The 22,308-nt window shown below is 54.2% G+C and overlaps 1 protein-coding gene across 1 annotated transcript in view; it reads right to left on the bottom strand.

The window, feature by feature from the left end:
• Positions 1-22,308, bottom strand: part of EFR3B (EFR3 homolog B) — a 90,432-nt gene that overhangs the window by 5,141 nt on the left and 62,983 nt on the right. The window contains exons 4-13 of the mRNA XM_044290940.1: positions 21,819-21,870; positions 21,154-21,326; positions 20,173-20,248; positions 19,279-19,440; positions 18,485-18,616; positions 15,903-15,970; positions 4,085-4,212; positions 3,462-3,553; positions 839-887; positions 402-508 (exon numbers count right to left, since the gene is read on the bottom strand). Of these exons, the coding sequence (XP_044146875.1) occupies positions 402-508; positions 839-887; positions 3,462-3,553; positions 4,085-4,212; positions 15,903-15,970; positions 18,485-18,616; positions 19,279-19,440; positions 20,173-20,248; positions 21,154-21,326; positions 21,819-21,870 (1,039 nt within the window). The remainder of the gene's footprint in view (positions 1-401; positions 509-838; positions 888-3,461; positions 3,554-4,084; positions 4,213-15,902; positions 15,971-18,484; positions 18,617-19,278; positions 19,441-20,172; positions 20,249-21,153; positions 21,327-21,818; positions 21,871-22,308) is intronic.

Below are 22,308 nucleotides of genomic sequence, written 5' to 3'. Positions count from 1 at the left end.
GACAACTTTATATACCCCCTCTTCTACATGTAGCATTCCGGAACTTTCCAAATACTTCTATATAATGACCTCCTATCGTATCCTCCAGTCACATCCAAAGCAGCATTCACAATTCAACTGGTTGCTAACTATAATTGTCACCGAAGCTATAGAGGCACTGAACAAGCAGGGAGCTGAAGGGATATTCAGGTCTGTAAACACTCGTAGGTAACAATTAACCAGAGAAATTCTTGTATGCAGCTTTGGCTGTGACTAGAGTAGAATATATGATGTGAATGAATGCAGACACAATAAGAACACAAATGAAGCATTATAGCTAGCCGAGACTTGTTCTGCAGTGACTGGAAGGCTGAGTCCCCACCCTTGGAGTTCCCCTTTAAGACATGTTTTGCACTCCTTACCCTGGCTCCACAATGTGCGGCAATCTCCTCAAACGGAGCCTTCTGGAACTTCTCCACCACCTGCCGTCGGCGCTCGCGCTCCTGTTCCTCCACCGCCACGCTATCCACTGTGTGGGAAGACATGTATACGGGGATTAGTTGGTTCAGGGGGGGAAAGGGTTACATTTTCCTAGAGCGCCCCCAGAGGTGAAATATAGTTACATCTATATGTGCCGCCCTCACATCTCACTGCTGCCCCCCGAAGGCCTCACTACCTCATTACACAGCTCCCACAATGCAAGGCACAGCAGGGAGATCTCACATCTACAGGATATCAGCCATTTAGAGGGGGCTCCCCTAATAGACTTCATTCTTCATCATTTTTCACATCTCTGCTTGCTGTCAGTGACTGGGGACATTCGTGTTCACACCTGGAGGCTGCACAGACCAGCTCTTACCGATTGCTTTCTTCAGAGTTTCAAATGTGATCTCCTCGGCTGGAGCTTTCTGAAAAAGAAAAAGAGAATATGAGACTTGTTACTGCGTGTGTCTGCAGCACAGAGTATTTCAGGAGAGGAGTGAGCTGATCTTATGGGAAGTACTGGCAGGACACAGACTGAGAATTACATGGTAGAAGGAGCAGGCTCCCCAGCAGCACAGAGTATTTCAGGAGAGGGGTGAGCTGATCCTATGGGAAGTGCTGGCAGGACACAGACTGAGAATTACATGGTAGAAGGAGCAGGCTCTCCAGCAGCACAGAGTATTTCAGGAGAGGAGTGTGCTGATCCTATGGGAAGTACTGACAGGACACAGACTGAGAATTACATGGTAGAAGGAGCAGGCTCCCCAGCAGCACAGAGTATTTCAGGAGAGGGGTGAGCTGATCCTATTGGCAGGACACGGACTGAGAGTTACACAGTAGAAGGAGCAGGCTCTCCAGCAGCACAGAGTATTTCAGGAGAGGGGTGAGCTGATCCTATGGGAGGTACAGGCAGGACACAGACTGAGAATTACATGGTAATGTCTACATCAGAGGACCCCATTCTGCTATGGACACCTGTCCTATTAGACATTTATGACCTAGCGGTTTCTCTGATACCGAGCTCCTGCGCGCCCGCTGTCTCTGTGTTATGTTTCACATTGATATTTTCCTCACCTCCTATATCCAATCTCTTGCTGCTCATGTCGCCTGCACATAAAAACATCTCTACAATCTGCCCCTGTCTTACTACAACTGTCATTGCTGCCCTGATCCATTCCCGCCTCGATTACTGCAACTCATTAGTGATTGGCCTCCCCCTCACCAGACTCGCCCCTCTCCAATCCATCCTGAACACAGCAGCCAGGGTCACCTATCTGTCCAACCGCTACTCCGAAGCCTCCACCCTGTGCCAGTCTCTACTCCGATGCCTCCACCCTGTGCCAGTCTCTACTCCGAAGCCTCCGCCCTGTGCCAGTCTCTACTCCAATGCCTCCACCCTGTGCCAGTCACTACTCCGATGCCTCCGCCCTGTGCCAGTCACTACTCCGAAGCCTCCGCCCTGTTCCAGTCACTACTCCGATGCCTCCACCCTGTGCCAGTCTCTACTCCGATGCCTCCACCCTGTGCCAGTCTCTACTCCGATGCCTCCACCCTGTGCCAGTCTCTAGTCCGGTGCCTCCACCCTGTACCAGTCACTACTCCGATGCCTCCGCCCTGTGCCAGTCACTACTCCGATGCCTCCGCCCTGTGCCAGTCACTACTCCGATGCCTCCGCCCTGTGCCAGTCACTACTCCGATGCCTCCGCCTTGTGCCAGTCTCTACTCCGATGCCTCCACCTTGTGCCAGTCTCTACTCCGATGCCTCCACCCTGTGCCAGTCTCTACTCCGAAGCCTTCACCCTGTGCCAGTCTCTACTCCGATGCCTCCACCCTGTACCAGTCACTACTCCGATGCCTCCGCCCTGTGCCAGTCACTACTCCGAAGCCTCCGCCCTGTTCCAGTCACTACTCCGATGCCTCCGCCCTGTGCCAGTCACTACTCCGATGCCTCCGCCCTGTGCCAGTCACTACTCCGAAGCCTCCGCCCTGTTCCAATCACTACTCCGATGCCTCCGCCCTGTGCCAGTCACTACTCCGATGCCTCCACCCTGTGCCAGTCACTACTCCGATGCCTCCACCCTGTGCCAGTCTCTACTCCGATGCCTCCACCCTGTGCCAGTCACTACTCCGATGCCTCCACCCTGTGCCAGTCACTACTCCGATGCCTCCGCCCTGTGCCAGTCACTACTCCGATGCCTCCGCCCTGTGCCAGTCTCTAGTCCGATGCCTCCGCCCTGTGCCAGTCACTACTCAGATGCCTCCGCCCTGTGCCAGTCACTACTCCGATGCCTCCCCCCTGTGCCAGTCTCTAGTCCGATGCCTCCCCCCTGTGCCAGTCTCTAGTCCGATGCCTCCGCCCTGTCCCAGTCACTACTCCGATGCCTCCGCCCTGTGCCAGTCTCTAGTCCGATGCCTCCGCCCTGTGCCAGTCTCTACTCCGATGCCTCCGCCCTGTGCCAGTCATTGCACTGGTTGCCCACACAGTACAGGATTCAATTTAAGGTCTTTACTCTCCCCCACAAAGCCTCCACAGTGCTGCACTCCTGCATCTCCTCCCTCCTCTCTGTCTACCACCCTGCTCTCCGTTCAGCCATCCACCATAATTCTAAGACTTCTCCTGAGCTGCACCAGTTCTCTGGAACGTCCTACCCTAAGTAGCTAGGTAAATTCACACCAGCCACAGTTTTAGGCGCTGCCTATCTCATCCCCTGATCAAACCCTCAACCCTTCACCCCCCTGCCCGTCATCATCATTCTCCTGAACCTGATCCATCACTGTCCTCCACCCCTCAACCTTTATATCTGCTCCCCTATTGTGTTAAGATGGTCGGACTCTTGTACAATACAAGCAAGTGTCACCTTTTGTATCAGCCCTGTCTCCTCATAGATTGTAAGCTCTTGTGAGCGGAGGTTGATTCCTCATAGTTATGAATGGCCTGATGTCCTCTCCGCCCTCATCTCCTCTTAACCCATGGACATGCTCTACGTCAATGTCCTCACCTCCTCCTTCTCCGGGCTGTTCCTGGACTCTACTTCCACCTGCAGAGATATTGTCTCCCCGATGCTCTTCCTCTTAGACAAACGGTCTTCATCTACAAGACAATGGCAGACTCGTGAGCGTGTCCTTGATGTTCAGTTCAATGGAAGGAACTAAAAGGGCGTGAACATAATGGGATGTATTCAGAGAGCTCCGATCCTTTCATTCCCCGAGAGGGATTATTGGATCGGAAGAGCAAACGTGGGTGGGGGAGGAAAAGTTAAAAAAAATAAAAAAAAAATCTCCACAATTTGAGTAAAATAAAAAATCAGACTGTACTGTACTGTGTGAGCCGATATCGGATATATAGTCCATCTAGAGTCCAACATGTAAGGGGCCTTTGTTTTCGCAGTTTCAATTTCTTCCCATGAGTCCCTGCACAGCCTGGGTGACTACCTCTGTGGCCCATAAGGATTTATGTTACGTGTAATTTCCTGGACTACCACAAGGGGGAGACAAAAGGCAGACATGCCATCTCCTGGCTATGTGCAAACACTGAATGCCCCAAGCATTAAATAAAACGGGAAGTAGGCATTATGGGGAAAAAATTTAAGAAGAAATTTCAAAAGGAGGCAGCAGCACTTACCTGTCAGCTGAGGAACATAGGGAGTGCTCAACCTATCCGAATTATACCCGCTTCCTCCCAACACTTCACTGACTTTACTCTGCAGGAAGAGCAGCTCGGTGTCGATCTGATCCACACTCTTCGACCACCTGCAGAAATATTTTTCAAGACGATTTAAATTTCCTACAGATCAAAACAGTAAGAATATCATATTGCTTTTCACATTGTAGCCACAAGGTAGGACGAAGCTAAGGTGACGCCATCTGGTGGACACTACAGGAAAATGCTGCTCATAGGAAGCAATAGAATCCATCAAAGTTCTGCTGTAGACAGAGGAATAAGTGATAAAGCGGTGGAGACAGATCACAGCCACAGCCTACTGCCGGACATGGGGGTCCCCTGCAGGACATGGGGGTACCTGCAGGACATGGGGGTCACCTGCCGGACATGGGGGATCACCTGCCGGACATGGGGGTCACCTGCCGGACATGGGGGGTACCTGACGGACATGGGGGGTACCTGCAGGACATGGGGGTCACCTGCAGGACATGGGGGTTACCTGCCGGACATGGGGGTCACCTGCAGGACATGGGGGTTACCTGCCGGACATGGGGGTCACCTGCCGGACATGGGGGTCACCTGGCGGACATGGGGGTCACCTGCCGGACATGGGGGTCACCTGCAGGACATGGGGGTCACCTGCCGGACATGGGGGTCACCTGCCGGACATGGGGGTCACCTGCAGGACATGGGGGGTACCTGCCGGACATGGGGGGTACCTGCAGGACATGGGGGTCACCTGCCGGACATGGGGGGTACCTGCCGGACATGGGGGTCACCTGCCGGACATGGGGGTCACCTGCAGGACATGGGGGGTACCTGCCGGACATGGGGGTCACCTGCAGGACATGGGGGTCACCTGCCGGACATGGGGGTCACCTGCCGGACATGGGGGGTACCTGCCGGACATGGGGGTCACCTGCAGGACATGGGGGTCACCTGCCGGACATGGGGGTCACCTGCCGGACATGGGGGTACCTGCAGGACATGGGGGTCACCTGCCGGACATGGGGGATCACCTGCCGGACATGGGGGTCACCTGCCGGACATGGGGGGTACCTGACGGACATGGGGGGTACCTGCAGGACATGGGGGTCACCTGCAGGACATGGGGGTTACCTGCCGGACATGGGGGTCACCTGCAGGACATGGGGGTTACCTGCCGGACATGGGGGTCACCTGCCGGACATGGGGGTCACCTGCAGGACATGGGGGGTACCTGCCGGACATGGGGGTCACCTGCAGGACATGGGAGTCACCTGCCGGACATGGGGGTCACCTGCAGGACATGGGGGGTACCTGCCGGACATGGGGGTCACCTGCAGGACATGGGGGTCACCTGCAGGACATGGGGGGTACCTGCCGGACATGGGGGTCACCTGCAGGACATGGGGGTCACCTGCCGGACATGGGGGTCACCTGCAGGACATGGGGGGTACCTGCCGGACATGGGGGGTACCTGCCGGACATGGGGGTCACCTGCAGGACATGGGGGTCACCTGCAGGACATGGGGGTCACCTGCAGGACATGGGGGTCACCTGCAGGACATGGGGGGTACCTGCCGGACATGGGGGTCACCTGCAGGACATGGGGGTCACCTGCCGGACATGGGGGTCACCTGCCGGACATGGGGGGTACCTGCCGGACATGGGGGTCACCTGCAGGACATGGGGGTCACCTGCCGGACATGGGGGTCACCTGCCGGACATGGGGGTCACCTGCCGGACATGGGGGGTACCTGCCGGACATGGGGGTTACCTGCAGGACATGGGGGTCACCTGCCGGACATGGGGGGTACCTGCCGGACATGGGGGTCACCTGCAGGACATGGGGGGTACCTGCCGGACATGGGGGTCCCCTGCAGGACATGGGGGTACCTGCAGGACATGGGGGTCACCTGCCGGACATGGGGGATCACCTGCCGGACATGGGGGTCACCTGCCGGACATGGGGGGTACCTGCAGGACATGGGGGTCACCTGCCGGACATGGGGGGTACCTGCCGGACATGGGGGGTACCTGCAGGACATGGGGGTCACCTGCAGGACATGGGGGTTACCTGCAGGACATGGGGGGTACCTGCCGGACATGGGGGTCCCCTGCAGGACATGGGGGTACCTGCAGGACATGGGGGTCACCTGCCGGACATGGGGGATCACCTGCCGGACATGGGGGTCACCTGCCGGACATGGGGGGTACCTGCAGGACATGGGGGTCACCTGCCGGACATGGGGGGTACCTGCCGGACATGGGGGGTACCTGCCGGACATGGGGGTCACCTGCAGGACATGGGGGTCACCTGCCGGACATGGGGGTCACCTGCAGGACATGGGGGTCACCTGCCGGACATGGGGGTCACCTGCCGGACATGGGGGTCACCTGGCGGACATGGGGGTCACCTGCCGGACATGGGGGTCACCTGCAGGACATGGGGGTCACCTGCCGGACATGGGGGTCACCTGCCGGACATGGGGGTCACCTGCAGGACATGGGGGGTACCTGCCGGACATGGGGGGTACCTGCAGGACATGGGGGTCACCTGCCGGACATGGGGGGTACCTGCCGGACATGGGGGTCACCTGCCGGACATGGGGGTCACCTGCAGGACATGGGGGGTACCTGCCGGACATGGGGGTCACCTGCAGGACATGGGGGTCACCTGCCGGACATGGGGGTCACCTGCCGGACATGGGGGTCACCTGCAGGACATGGGGGTCACCTGCCGGACATGGGGGTCACCTGCCGGACATGGGGGTCACCTGCAGGACATGGGGGGTACCTGCCGGACATGGGGGGTACCTGCAGGACATGGGGGTCACCTGCCGGACATGGGGGGTACCTGCCGGACATGGGGGTCACCTGCCGGACATGGGGGTCACCTGCAGGACATGGGGGGTACCTGCCGGACATGGGGGTCACCTGCAGGACATGGGGGTCACCTGCAGGACATGGGGGTCACCTGCCGGACATGGGGGTCACCTGCAGGACATGGGGGTCACCTGCCGGACATGGGGGTCACCTGCCGGACATGGGGGTCACCTGCCGGACATGGGGGTCACCTGCCGGACATGGGGGTACCTGCAGGACATGGGGGTCACCTGCCGGACATGGGGGTCACCTGCCGGACATGGGGGGTACCTGCCGGACATGGGGGTCACCTGCCGGACATGGGGGTCACCTGCCGGACATGGGGGTCACCTGCAGGACATGGGGGTCACCTGCCGGACATGGGGGGTACCTGCAGGACATGGGAGTCACCTGCAGGACATGGGGGTCACCTGCAGGACATGGGAGTCACCTGCTGGACATGGGGGTCACTTGCCGGACATGGGGGTCACCTGCAGGACATGGGGGTCACCTGCCGGACATGGGGGTCACCTGCCGGACATGGGGGTCACCTGCAGGACATGGGGGTCACCTGCAGGACATGGGGGTCACCTGCCGGACATGGGGGTCACCTGCCGGACATGGGGGTCACCTGCCGGACATGGGGGTCACCTGCAGGACATGGGGGTCACCTGCAGGACATGGGGGTCACCTGCCGGACATGGGAGTCACCTGCAGGACATGGAGGTCACCTGCAGGACATGGGAGTCACCTGCCGGACATGGGGGTCACCTGCAGGACATGGGGGTCACCTGCCGGACATGGGGGTCACCTGCAGGACATGAGAGTCACCTGCAGGACATGAGAGTCACCTGCCGGACATGGGGGTCACCTGCAGGACATGGAGGTCACCTGCCGGACATGGAGGTCACCTGCCGGACATGGGGGTCACTTGCCGGACATGGGGGTCACCTGCAGGACATGGGGGTCACCTGCCGGACATGGGGGTCACCTGCTGGACATGGGGGTCACCTGCCGGACATGGGGGGTACCTGCAGGACATGGGAGTCACCTGCAGGACATGGGGGTCACCTGCAGGACATGGGAGTCACCTGCTGGACATGGGGGTCACTTGCCGGACATGGGGGTCACCTGCCGGACATGGGGGGTACCTGCAGGACATGGGAGCCACCTGCTGGACATGGGGGTCACCTGCTGGACATGGGGGTCACCTGCCGGACATGGGGGGTACCTGCAGGACATGGGAGTCACCTGCAGGACATGGGGGTCACCTGCCGGACATGGGGGTCACCTGCAGGACATGGGGGTCACCTGCAGGACATGGGGGTCACCTGCCGGACATGGGGGTCACCTGCCGGACATGGGGGTCACCTGCAGGACATGGGGGTCACCTGCAGGACATGGGGGTCACCTGCCGGACATGGGAGTCACCTGCAGGACATGGAGGTCACCTGCAGGACATGGGAGTCACCTGCCGGACATGGGGGTCACCTGCAGGACATGGGGGGTACCTGCCGGACATGGGGGTCACTTGCCGGACATGGGGGTCACCTGCCGGACATGGGGGTCACCTGCCGGACATGGGGGTCACCTGCTGGACATGGGGGTCACCTGCCGGACATAGGGGTCACCTGCAGGACATGGGGGTCACCTGCCGGACATGGGGGGTACCTGCCGGACATGGGGGTTACCTGCAGGACATGGGGGTCACCTGCCGGACATGGGGGGTACCTGCAGGACATGGGGGTCACCTGCAGGACATGGGGGTCACCTGCCGGACATGGGGGTCACCTGCAGGACATGGGGGTCACCTGCCGGACATGGGGGTCACCTGCAGGACATGGGGGTCACCTGCAGGACATAGGGGTCACCTGCATGTATAGGGGCGCTCTCTGGCAGGCACTGTGTATAGGGGCACTCTCTGGCAGGCACTGTGTATAGGGGCGCTCTCCGGCAGGCACTGTGTATAGGGACGCTCTCTGGCTGGCACTGTGTATAGGGGCGCTCTCCGGCAGGCACTGTGTATAGGGACGCTCTCTGGCAGGCACTGTGTATAGGGGCGCTCTCTGGCAGGCACTGTGTATAGGGGCACTCTCTGGCAGGCACTGTGTATAGGGGCGCTCTCTGGCAGGCACTGTGTATAGGGGCACTCTCTGGCAGGCACTGTGTATAGGGACGCTCTCTGGCAGGCACTGTTTTTAGGGGCGCTCTCTGGCAGGCACTGTGTATAGGGGCGCTCTCTGGCAGGCACTGTGTATAGGGGCGCTCTCTGGCAGGCACTGTGTATAGGGGCGCTCTCTGGCAGGCACTGTGTATAGGGGCGCTCTCTGGCAGGCACTGTGTATAGGGACGCTCTCCGGCTGGCACTGTGTATAGGGGCGCTCTCCGGCAGGCACTGTGTATAGGGACGCTCTCTGGCAGGCACTGTGTATAGGGGCGCTCTCTGGCAGGCACTGTGTATAGGGGCACTCTCTGGCAGGCACTGTGTATAGGGGCGCTCTCTGGCAGGCACTGTGTATAGGGGCGCTCTCTGGCAGGCACTGTGTATAGGGGTGCTCTCTGGCAGGCACTGTGTAAAGGGGCGCTCTCTGGCAGGCACTGTGTATAGGGGCACTCTCTGGTAAGGCACTGTGTATAGGGGCGCTCTCTGGCAGGCACTGTGTATAGGGACGCTCTCTGGCAGGCACTGTTTTTAGGGGCGCTCTCTGGCAGGCACTGTGTATAGGGGCGCCCTCTGGCAGGCACTGTGTATAGGGGCACTCACTGGCAGGCACTGTGTATAGGGGCACTCTCTGGCAGGCACTGTGTATAGGGGCACTCTCTGGCAGGCACTGTGTATAGGGACGCTCTCTGGCAGGCACTGTGTATAGGGGCGCTCTCTGGCAGGCACTGTGTATAGGGGCGCTCTCTGGCAGGCACTGTGTATAGGGGCGCTCTCTGGCAGGCACTGTGTATAGGGGCGCTCTCTGGCAGGAACTGTGTATAGGGACGCTCTCTGGCAGGCACTGTGTATAGGGGCGCTCTCTGGCAGGCACTGTGTATAGGGACGCTCTCTGGCAGGCACTGTGTATAGGGGCGCTCTCTGGCAGGCACTGTGTATAGGGGCACTCTCTGGCAGGCACTGTGTATAGGGGCGCTCTCTGGCAGGCACTGTGTATAGGGACGCTCTCTGGCAGGCACTGTTTTTAGGGGCACTCTCTGGCAGGCACTGTGTATAGGGGCGCTCTCGTGCAGGCACTGTGTATAGGGGCGCTCTCTGGCAGGCACTGTTTTTAGGGGCGCTCTCTGGCAGGCACTGTGTATAGGGACGCTCTCTGGCAGGCACTGTGTATAGGGGCGCTCTCTGGCAGGCACTGTGTATAGGGGCGCTCTCTGGCAGGCACTGTGTATAGGGGCGCTCTCTGGCAGGCACTGTGTATAGGGGCGATCTCTGCCAGGCACTGTGTATAGGGGCGCTCTCTGGCAGGCACTGTGTACAGGGGCACTCTCTGGCAGGCACTGTGTACGGAGGTACTCTCTGGCAGGCACTGTGTATAGGGGCGCTCTCTGGCAGGCACTGTGTACAGGGGCGCTCTCTGGCAGGCACTGTGTACGGGGGTACTCTTTGGCAGGCACTGTGTATAGGGGCGCTCTCTGGCAGGCACTGTGTATAGGGGCGCTCTCTGGCAGGCACTGTGTATAGGAGCGCTCTCTGGCAGGCACTGTGTATAGGGGCGCTCTCTGGCAGGCACTGTGTATAGGGACGCTCTCTGGCAGGCACTGTGTATAGGGGCGCTCTCTGGCAGGCACTGTGTATAGGGACGCTCTCTGGCAGGCACTGTGTATAGGGACGCTCTCTGGCAGGCACTGTGTATAGGGGCGCTCTCTGGCAGGCACTGTGTATAGGGACGCTCTCTGGCAGGCACTGTGTATAGGGGCACTCTCCGGCAGGCACTGTGTATAGGGGCACTCTCCGGCAGGCACTGTGTATAGGGGCACTCTCCGGCAGGCACTGTGTATAAGGGCACTCTCCGGCAGGCACTGTGTATAGGGGCACTCTCCGGCAGGCACTGTGTATAGGGGCGCTCTCCGGCAGGCACTGTGTATAGGGGCGCTCTCCGGCAGGCACTGTGTATAGGGGCACTCTCTGGCAGGCACTGTGTATAGGGGCGCTCTCTGGCAGGCACTGTGTATAGGGGCACTCTCTGGCAGGCACTGTGTATAGGGGCACTCTCTGGCAGGCACTGTGTATAGGGGCGCTCTCTGGCAGGCACTGTGTATAGGGGCACTCTCTGGCAGGCACTGTGCATAGGGGCGCTCTCTGGCAGGCACTGTGTATAGGGACGCTCTCTGGCAGGCACTGTGTATAGGGGCGCTCTCCGGCAGGCACTGTGTATAGGGGCACTCTCTGGCAGGCACTGTGTATAGGGGCGCTCTCTGGCAGGCACTGTGTATAGGAGCGCTCTCTGGCAGGCACTGTGTATAGGGGCGCTCTCTGGCAGGCACTGTGTATAGGGGCACTCTCTGGCAGGCACTGTGTATAGGGGCGCTCTCCGGCAGGCACTGTGTATAGGGGCGCTCTCTGGCAGGCACTGTGTATAGGGGCGCTCTCTGGCAGGCACTGTGTATAGGGGCGCTCTCTGGCAGGCACTGTGTACAGGGGCACTCTCTGGCAGGCACTGTGTACGGGGGCACTCTCTGGCAGGCACTGTGTATAGGGACGCTCTCTGGCAGGCACTGTGTATAGGGGCGCTCTCTGGCAGGCACTGTGTATAGGGACGCTCTCTGGCAGGCACTGTGTATAGGGGCGCTCTCTGGCAGGCACTGTGTATAGGGGCGCTCTCTGGCAGGCACTGTCTATAGGGGCACTCTCTGGCAGGCACTGTGTATAGGGGCGCTCTCTGGCAGGCACTGTGTATAGGGACGCTCTCTGGCAGGCACTGTTTTTAGGGGCACTCTCTGGCAGGCACTGTGTATAGGGGCGCTCTCTGGCAGGCACTGTGTATAGGGGCGCTCTCTGGCAGGCACTGTGTATAGGGGCGCTCTCTGGCAGGCACTGTTTTTAGGGGCGCTCTCTGGCAGGCACTGTGTATAGGGACGCTCTCTGGCAGGCACTGTGTATAGGGGCGCTCTCTGGCAGGCACTGTGTATAGGGGCGCTCTCTGGCAGGCACTGTGTATAGGGGCGATCTCTGCCAGGCACTGTGTATAGGGGCGCTCTCTGGCAGGCACTGTGTACAGGGGCACTCTCTGGCAGGCACTGTGTACGGGGGTACTCTCTGGCAGGCACTGTGTACGGGGGTACTCTTTGGCAGGCACTGTGTATAGGGGCACTCTCTGGCAGGCACTGTGTATAGGGGCGCTCTCTGGCAGGCACTGTGTATAGGGGCGCTCTCTGGCAGGCACTGTGTATAGGGGCGCTCTCTGGCAGGCACTGTGTATAGGGGCGCTCTCTGGCAGGCACTGTGTACAGGGGCACTCTCTGGCAGGCACTGTGTACGGGGGTACTCTCTGGCAGGCACTGTGTATAGGGATGCTCTCTGGCAGGCACTGTGTATAGGGGCGCTCTCTGGCAGGCACTGTGTATAGGGACGCTCTCTGGCAGGCACTGTGTATAGGGACGCTCTCTGGCAGGCACTGTGTATAGGGGCGCTCTCTGGCAGGCACTGTGTATAGGGGCACTCTCTGGCAGGCACTGTGTATAGGGGCGCTCTCTGGCAGGCACTGTGTATAGGGGCGCTCTCTCGCAGGCACTGTGTATAGGGACGCTCTCTGGCAGGCACTGTTTTTAGGGGCGCTCTCTGGCAGGCACTGTGTATAGGGGCGCTCTCTGGCAGGCACTGTGTATAGGGGCGCTCTCTGGCAGGCACTGTTTTTAGGGGCGCTCTCTGGCAGGCACTGTGTATAGGGGCGCTCTCTGGCAGGCACTGTGTATAGGGACGCTCTCTGGCAGGCACTGTGTATAGGGGCGCTCTCTGGCAGGCACTGTGTATAGGGGCACTCTCAGGCAGGCACTGTGTATAGGGGCGCTCTCCGGCAGGCACTGTGTATAGGGGCACTCTCCGGCAGGCACTGTGTATAGGGGCACTCTCTGGCAGGCACTGTGTATAGGGGCGCTCTCCGGCAGGCACTGTGTATAGGGGCACTCTCCGGCAGGCACTGTGTATAGGGGCACTCTCTGGCAGGCACTGTGTATAGGGGCGCTCTCTGGCAGGCACTGTGTATAGGGGCGCTCTCTGGCAGGCACTGTGTATAGGGGAACTCTCCTGCAGGCACTGTGTATAGGGGCACTCTCTGGCAGGCACTGTGTATAGGGGCACTCTCTGGCAGGCACTATGTATAGGGACGCTCTCTGGCAGGCACTGTGTATAGGGGCGCTCTCCTGCAGGCACTGTGTATAGGGGCACTCTCTGGCAGGCACTGTGTATAGGGGCACTCTCCGGCAGGCACTGTGTATAGGGGCACTCTCCGGCAGGCACTGTGTATAGGGGCGCTCTCTGGCAGGCACTGTGTATAGGGGCGCTCTCCGGCAGGCACTGTGTATAGGGGCGCTCTCTGGCAGGCACTGTGTATAGGGGCACTCTCTGGCAGGCACTGTGTATAGGGGCGCTCTCCGGCAGGCACTGTGTATAGGGGCGCTCTCCGGCAGGCACGGTGTATAGGGGCACTCTCTGGCAGGCACTGTGTATAGGGGCACTCTCTGGCAGGCACTGTGTATAGGGGCGCTCTCTGGCAGGCACTGTGTATAGGGGCGCTCTCTGGCAGGCACTGTGTATAGGGGCGCTCTCTGGCAGGCACTGTGTATAGGGGCGCTCTCTGGCAGGCACCGTGTATAGGGGCAGCCTATGACTCGTACTTTTGGCACCATCCTAAAGGAATATAAAATGTATAGCATAAACGTATACAAACTCTTCAAACTAACTTAAGCCCGCTTATAACCCTGTGAGTCAAGTACTTTACATTTCTCTCTTTTTAAAACTTTTTGAAAAATTTCATGTCTATTTTTCTGTCCTCTAGTCACATCCGAAGCTGATTTCCGGTGACAGCAGACAGAAGCTCCACCTTGCTGTCGGTCACGTGACAACACTTTGCTCCAATCAGGTAACTGTCACCTCTGCTCCCATAATGCACTGCTCTCTGATAACAGGGAACCAGAAGAAATGCGAATTTAACTTTGAAAGTGAACAGAGAAGAAAACAAAGTATTTAGAAAGTGTCTCCACATTTCATGTTGATTTCCTGAGTCACGTCGGACCTCGGCCTCCATCCTCTGACTCTCCATAAGGAATGCGGACGAGTAGCATCTGGTGACGGGGACTAATAGGCATAAGGTAGAAGGATGGACTCATTAGAGGTGGAGAGGGGCGACGCTGCTCTCAAGAGCTTAAAATCTAAGTGGCCGGACAGCCGGCAAAGTGGTGGAGTGGGCAGAAGCCTGAGTGGCCATTACTAGACATTAGGGTAAGTGGAAGGAGGATGAGTCAGTCGGCAGCGTCCATATGTGCCCCGTCTACCTCCTTCATACAAAACATGGCTGCCCAAGTCTGCGATCGTGAAGATGCAAGACAGACATCAATGAGGTACCCTGTGCCCCGCGCCTCATTAGGATGCAAGCTATCTAATCAATAGGAGCTGGAGACATCAATGAGGTACCCTGTGCCTCGCGCCTCGGATAGGTTAGGGGAAGTAATATGTGATTAAAAGGGTTATCCTGGACTTTTAAAATATTTGTCCTAAGGCAAAATCAATATGAGATCAATAGGGGATCACCTCCTGATCAGCGGCTCCAGCAAATATTGCAACCCCTTCATTGTTTCCCCGCCACAGCGCCATACATATGGCTGTGGCTGTGTTTGGTACTACAGACCAGTCACAATCACTTAAGCTGCATTACCAGAGACAGCCACAACCACATGCATGGCGCTGTGCAAGGTAGACAATGAAGAGGATGCATTGCTCCTTCAAGCATCGGCAGGGTGCGGGGGGTTGGCGCCCACTCATTAGATTTCTATAGTCTATACCAGGGGTAGGCAACCTCCAGCACTCCAGCTGTTGTGAAACTACAACTCCTAGCAGGCATATTTTCTCTGCTCTTCTCAGAACTCTCACATAAATGAATGGAGCATGCTGGGAATTGTAGCTTCACAACAGCTGGAGTGCCGGAGGTTGCTGATCCATGGTCTATACTATAGTCTCAGAAAAATACCCTTTAAGAATTATTTTACGATAGCATCTTACTCGTTTTCGGCTAAAAATGATTTTTTCAATTAGTCTTTATTAAAAATTTTCTGCAGTTTTTGTGATACATGGGGTTAAAAATCAGTCTATTTTCAGACTGTCGCTCCTGAGTTCTGTCAGCTGATGGCTCATGTGAAGCCTTATCTCTGATCTCCTGACCTCATAAAGACTGATTTAGGCCATATTCTTATCAGTTTGATAAGAGTTTAGCTATAAATAGTGAGTGTTTATGAGGTCAGGAAACTGGAGATAAGGCCTCACATGAGCGGTCAGCCGATGGAACTCAGGAGTGACAGTCGGAAAATAGACTGATTTTTAACCCCATGCATCACAAAAACTGCTGAAAATTTTAAATGAAGACAAAAAGAAATAAAGATTTTTAGCCTAAAATTTTTAAAATGCAATCATAAAAATTTTGCCCCACATCTATAGCCCATGGCACCTTCCTTCCGGAAACAGCGCCACTATTATCTGTAGAACGTGTGTGGTACTGCAGCTCAGCCACATTTAAGTGAATGGGATCGAGTCGCAATACTTCTCACAGCCCATGGACTAGGGTGGCGCTGTTCATGGAAGGAAGCAGGTATGTTTATTCTAATATATACAAACTCTAGGTGACAACTTCTTGTGGAGATGTAACATTGTAATGCTGGTTGTCATCTAGTCTCCAGAAAGTATCTTCTGGGGATTTTCTTGATCTGGCGATTATAAGGTCACCTGGGTTTATCCACGAAGATGTCTTCAGGAAGAAGATACGGGCCTTCCTTTTTTCTCATTTCTATCACCTACAACAAGAGGAAAACTGACTATAATAATAATAATTACAATCTGGCATCAATGGGACCTGACAGGGGAGGCAGATACTCTGGATTATACACTGTGGACCCAGTGCCGGATTGGCATACAATGGGCCCATTGAAGGAAATGAGAGACCACACAAGAGCATGCCCAAACAAGCGCATGCCCAAACAAGAGCATGTCCACACAAGAGCTTAACCCACAAGAGCATGTCCACACAAGAGCTTAACCCACAAGAGCATGCCCACACAAGAGCATGTCTACACAAGAGCAATGCATGTCCAAGCATGTCCACACAAGAGCTTAACCCACAAGAGCATGACCACACAAGAGCATGTCCACACAAGAGCATGTCTACACAAGAGCATGTCCACACAAGAGCTTAACCCACAAGAGCATGACCACACAAGAGCATGTCCACACAAGAGCTTAACCCACAAGAGCATGCCCACACAAGAACATGACCACACAAGAGCATGTCTACACAAGAGCATGTCCACACAAGAGCTTAACCCACAAGAGCATGACCACACAAGAGCATGTCCACACAAGAGCTTAACCCACAAGAGCATGCCCACACAAGAGCTTAACCCACAAGAGCATGCCCACACAAGAACATGACCACACAAGAGCATGTCTACACAAGAGCATGTCCACACAAGAGCTTAACCCACAAGAGCATGACCACACAAGAGCATGTCCACACAAGAGCTTAACCCACAAGAGCATGACCACACAAGAGCTTAACCCACAAGAGCATGACCACACAAGAGCATGTCCACACAAGAGCATGTCTACACAAGAGCATGTCTACACAAGAGCATGTCCACAGAAGAGCTTAACCCACAAGAGCATGACCACACAAGAGCATGCCCACACAAGAACATGACCACACAAGAGCATGTCTACACAAGAGCATGTCCACACAAGAGCTTAACCCACAAGAGCATGACCACACAAGAGCATGTCCACACAAGAGCATGTCTACACAAGAGCATGTCCACACAAGAGCATGTCCACACAAGAGCTTAACCCACAAGAGCATGTCCACACAAGAGCTTAACCCACAAGAGCATGCCCACACAAGAACATGACCACACAAGAGCTTAAAGGAAACCTGTCACCGGGATTTTGGCCATAGAGCTGGGGACATGGGCTGCTAGATGGCCGCTAGCACCTCTGCAATACCCAGTCCCCATAGCTCTTTTTTTTTTAATTTTGTGCATTTTTTTTGATTTGTTAGGAATCATTTCCCCTAGAACATAGGGCTGTTTATTAACACATTTTGTACAGAAATATTTTTCTCAGGTAAATTGTACCAAAATACTTATTCTTTAAGATTGCAAACTGACACCTAAATAAGTAACTAAAATGGGCCCCCTTATTAGTGCATGTATAAACTTGCATGAGCGGGAAAGCCATGGCAAGGGTTTGGGTTGGCATGAGCTTTTTCTTTAGTCTTTTATTATATCATATATATTTATTCAGTTATTTTTTTACACATGGATATATTTTTGATATATAATATCCCCCCCCCCCCCCCCCAAGAGGTCATAAAAGACCTCTGAGGAACATGTACATATTTTTATTTTATTTTTTGGCACTTTTTCACTGTAACTGGGGAGTCGATAGTAGCCACAGGGGGCAACTTCGTGCTATCATGCACCTCATCTAGTGCTCCTCTACCTATAGACATGGCTTCTCCTCAACCAATATCACAGTGCACCGGCGGTAAACAGGACAGTTGCCTAGAACCCCTTTTAACTAGTGAGACTTATATAGTAACTAGTTTACATATACCTATAGTTCAAGTGACTATAAGAAACTTTGTAATATATCTCATCAGAAAAAATGCCTCTTTCTTCCACTTATAAGTTACTCATAAGCCAACATTCTGAGAAGGAGTCTATGGAGAAGGTAGGGGGAGGAGGAGTGAGTTGCCAGTCTCTCTAAGATGGAGAATATTAGTTCAGAGGAGTGAAAGAGCTGATAAGTGGAAAAAGAGGCATTTTCTCTGATAAAATATGTTACAAAGTTTCTTATACATACCTGAATTATGCAAAGTTGTGAGAAAAGTTAGTGACCATGTAAAGGGAAAGAAGCACAGGAACAAACTACAAGGACCCTGTATTACTCATCAGTGTACGGTTCTATTATTCAAGTTCTTTAAAGGGGTATTATTTGTGCACGGTAAGGCGGCACTATGTAGGTGGTTTTCAGCTATATTATCTCTGCACTATATGGCGGTATTATGTAGGCTGTATATTGCAGCATCACCTTCTCTTGTATGAGAGCTGAAACAAAAGGAACGGCCATACTTTGTCTGCTGCTTAGCGAAGATGGCCACCGCGTTCCCATGGTTTTTAGAAGCCGGACCCATAGAATTCACTGGGCCAGCTTTATTTTGAAAAAAATTTAAAAAAATTGGTTGTGGTGGTGACAACTCAAGCATAGTAATAAGGGAGCAGTATAACTTAGAGATACATCGGGCCAAATCTGACCTCATGGATGTGCTGGCAGAATGCTGGTACGGTGGTGAGCTGGCTGATCAGGTTCAGATAAGCGGCACACAGGGCATGGAGGGCACAGCGATTGTACGCGGGGAGATTGTCCTCATTATTCAGAGCCAGATCCTGGAAATAAATCATCCCATTAAATACAATCATTTACATAAGTTCCGTTTTTTGAAAACTTTTTGAAAACTACATACAGATTTATATGAAGTGAAAGCTATTGGAAAACATAGGTCCTTGGTTTTCATTATTATCTTCTTCTCCATAGCAGTGACCTAGAGAATACGGGTCTATGGGGTTAAACCGCCCTTCAGTATGGCTGTTTGGACACTCAAGCCCCATATCATGGCGGCAGTCAGGGACGGTTATATTTATAAGGGTCCATTCACACGTCCGTGGCGTTTTGCGGAGCCGCGGCCCGGAAGTTCGGGGCCGCGCGGATGCGGAGAGCAAATAGTGTGCTCTCCGCATCCATTCCTGCCCCATTGAGAATGAATGGGTTCGCGCCCGTTCCCGATATTGCGGAACGGATGCGGACCCATTTGCGGACGTGTGAATGAACCCTAATAGTAATGTTCCAGCAAAGCCGAGTTTTTCCCTCCTGCACACAGGCGATCTGTTGTACCTTGAATCATTTCTACGGACGAGCCCCCAAAATATATCGGATGGCACTGATTCTTGAACTCCACGTGATCCGGTGTTACTGTACCCAAAGGATGCCCAAACTCAAGCTCAGGAGGTCACAAGGAGGTCCAATCTTAGTGGCCAATTGGTCAAATTACCTGCACGGCTAGGACCAGGCGGATGAGATCCACCACCACCTCCTCGTTGGCCAGTTCGATGCTGATCATCACCAGTAGCGCGTACAGAGCTTCGTAGTGAGCCTGGACGTTGCAAGGGTCATTGCAGCTCAGGTAGATGTGCCGGTACAACTGCTGCGAGTGCTGCAGGACAAGAGCAAAGCATTATGGGAGGAAAGGCAGAGATAAGACGGGAATGACTGCACAGCATGGACCAAACCACCAGGGGGCAGCCATAAGACGTTAGGCTGAGTTAGGCTTATCATCTCGTTAATGTCACACAGCTAAGGGGCCATAACAGCTGGAGGTCCGGAGCGAGACCCACATTCATGTGCGCCTTATTGCACTGGAGTCTGAAAGAGCCGGAAATCCATCTTCTGCATCTCCACTATGCTTTACACTGCAGCCCTTCCAGTTATGCCTGCTCTGTATGAGTACACGCTTAGGGGGAGTCAAAAGAAGCTTGAAATCCACCTCTTGTCTCATTCTGATCTGCGTCTCCACCATACTTTACACTGTAGCCTGGCTTGTTCAGATTGACTGCTTTCTATAAGCGGAAGCTCATAGAGGACTAATCTCTATAACGGTAATGGTCTTATTCAATGTTATACCTGTACTGAGATGAATGCGCCTGTAAAGGAAAATTTGCCTTAATCGGGGTGGTCCAAAAAAAAAAAAAAAAAACATGGCCGCTTTCTTCTAAAAAGAGTGCCACACTTGTTCATGTTCTATGTATGGTATTGCAACTCAGATACTTTGAATAGAACTGAGCTGCAATACCAGGTGCCACCTGTGGAACAGATGGGGGCGCTGTTTTTGGAAGAAAGTGTGTTCCTAATCTACACGCTTTTGATTATACAATAACATGCAGCGTACCTTCTTCATGAAGAGAGTATCTTGTCTGGAACACTTGTCCACTTTGAGCTTTAATACAGCGATGTCCGGCACGGTACTAGAGCCAAATCAACACGACGCGTCAGTGAACCGGCCGTGCCACATACAATACCCAGAACCTATTCTATCCATACTGTGGAGTCCTACATACCGTCTAATGGGGGACCGTGTTATAGAGCAGGAGGAGCTGAGCAGAATGAGGTATAGCTTGTGGGAGAAGAGTCAGTAGAACTTGTCATTGGGCTTAGGAGTCCAGTGGCCGGTCCTTCTCAGCGATTGATTGCTATGTCTGTATGCACTCACATAGGGAAGGCTGTTGATCACTGAGTAGGACTGCCCACAGTTTTTTTTTATTATATATTTTTTTTTTCAATTAACTTTATTGATCATTTTTTTATAATACATTTAAGGGGGCTTGAACCTGCGATCCTCTGATTGCTAACGTATTACACTGCAATACTCCTGTATCGCCGAGCATTATGTCTGATTCGGCAAAGGTTTAAAGTATTTGTACAGGATTCGAAAAAAGATGGCTATTCTCTTCTGAAAACAGCGCCACACTTGTCCACAGGTTGTGTCTAGTAGTGAATGGTGCTGAGCTGTAATACCGCACACAACCTGTGGATATGTGTGGAGCTGTTGTTGGAAGAAAGAAGCCACGTTTTTCATCCTTTACAGCCCCCTTTAACAGGCACGTATACATGGCATTACACCCCATCAGCACCCCACAATTAATATGGTCACCTCCCTCTGTTATACCACTTAGGTGCCACAGTCTCTACTGACCGTGGCGTCTGAGGAATTAAAGAACTTCTACCAAAGTTATGCCCGCGAGCTGCACCTGCCAGAGCTTACTGTTAAATAGCTGGTACCACATAAAGTAATACATAGACGCACCATAGTCAAGCACCAATTATGCTATGGTGTTTCATAATTATGAATAAGGGCCCGCCCCCGAGGTACCTGATGGTGGAAAACTTGTGTCTGTTGTCATGGCGATCAATCAATGAGACAAGAATCTCCAAGACGAACAGTCTCAACTCGGCGTCTTCCATCAGGGCGGAGGAAAGCAGCGGGTCCAGGAAGGAGCTGGGTAAGGCGGTCAGCATGTTACTGCACTGGAATCCCAGGGACACCTTGGAAATGTTACAGAGGTGAGAGGTAGTCAGAGCTCCGCCCCTTATACTCTAAGCCTATAAAAGGGGCGGGACTGTCACGGCAACCCGAATGTATAAAGAACCCGCTGACAATTATTACATGTAATACACCAAATACCCAATTCATCACTTGCACACAGGACTCTACAGGATCATCAGCACCTTAGGCGCCATATAATGGTGAAATAACGGCACCATAAAAAAAACAAATAACCTTGCACTATGTATCTGAAATAGCACCGTACAGTAATTAAATAGCAATGCCATGCCCAAATACTAGCGCCACACAGAGCTCAGAGTGCCAGACAGTGCCAACATAGCGGCAACAAAATGTGACCATTTACACAGAGTCTGATACAAATGTAAAGAAAGTTCCCGCGTCCTGGAACCTACAGCAATCCTCTAATACTAGCGGGTGACTGGTGTCAGGGTAACACGGCACAGAAGAGAGGTAGTAGTGACAGGCGGTACCTGTAGTACGGATTTCAGCAGCATGATCTGCATCAGACGGTTCCTGTTCTCCCTGAGGAAGAAATATAAAGAATCGGTTAGTCTGACAGAAAATAACAGGTACTGGACATACCCTCCAAATGTACCGATACACATGGGCAGGAATAATCATGTGGGCAGCACACGACACTTTCTACCCATTAACCAATCACACACTGGCTGAACTGAAAGGATAGGTGATCGCGTTCAGCCAATCATGGTAAAGCTTTGGGGTACTGAAGTACTGTGGCAGGCACTACTATGGGGGTACTGTGGCAGGCACTACTATGAGGGTACTGTGGCAGGCATTAATATGGGGGTACTGTGGCAGGCGCTATTATTTCGGTACTGTGGCTGGCACTATTATGATGATACTGTGGCTGGCACTATTATGGGGGATCTGTGACAGGCACTATTATATGGGTACTGTGGCAGGCACTATTATGTGGGTACTGTGGCAGGCACTATTATG

Source organism: Bufo gargarizans, chromosome 4 (genome assembly GCF_014858855.1).
Source record: "Bufo gargarizans isolate SCDJY-AF-19 chromosome 4, ASM1485885v1, whole genome shotgun sequence".
Classification (NCBI taxonomy): domain Eukaryota; kingdom Metazoa; phylum Chordata; class Amphibia; order Anura; family Bufonidae; genus Bufo; species Bufo gargarizans.
The sequence above is the reverse complement of the archived record's forward strand: the minus strand, read 5'-3'. Positions and strand labels throughout refer to the sequence as shown.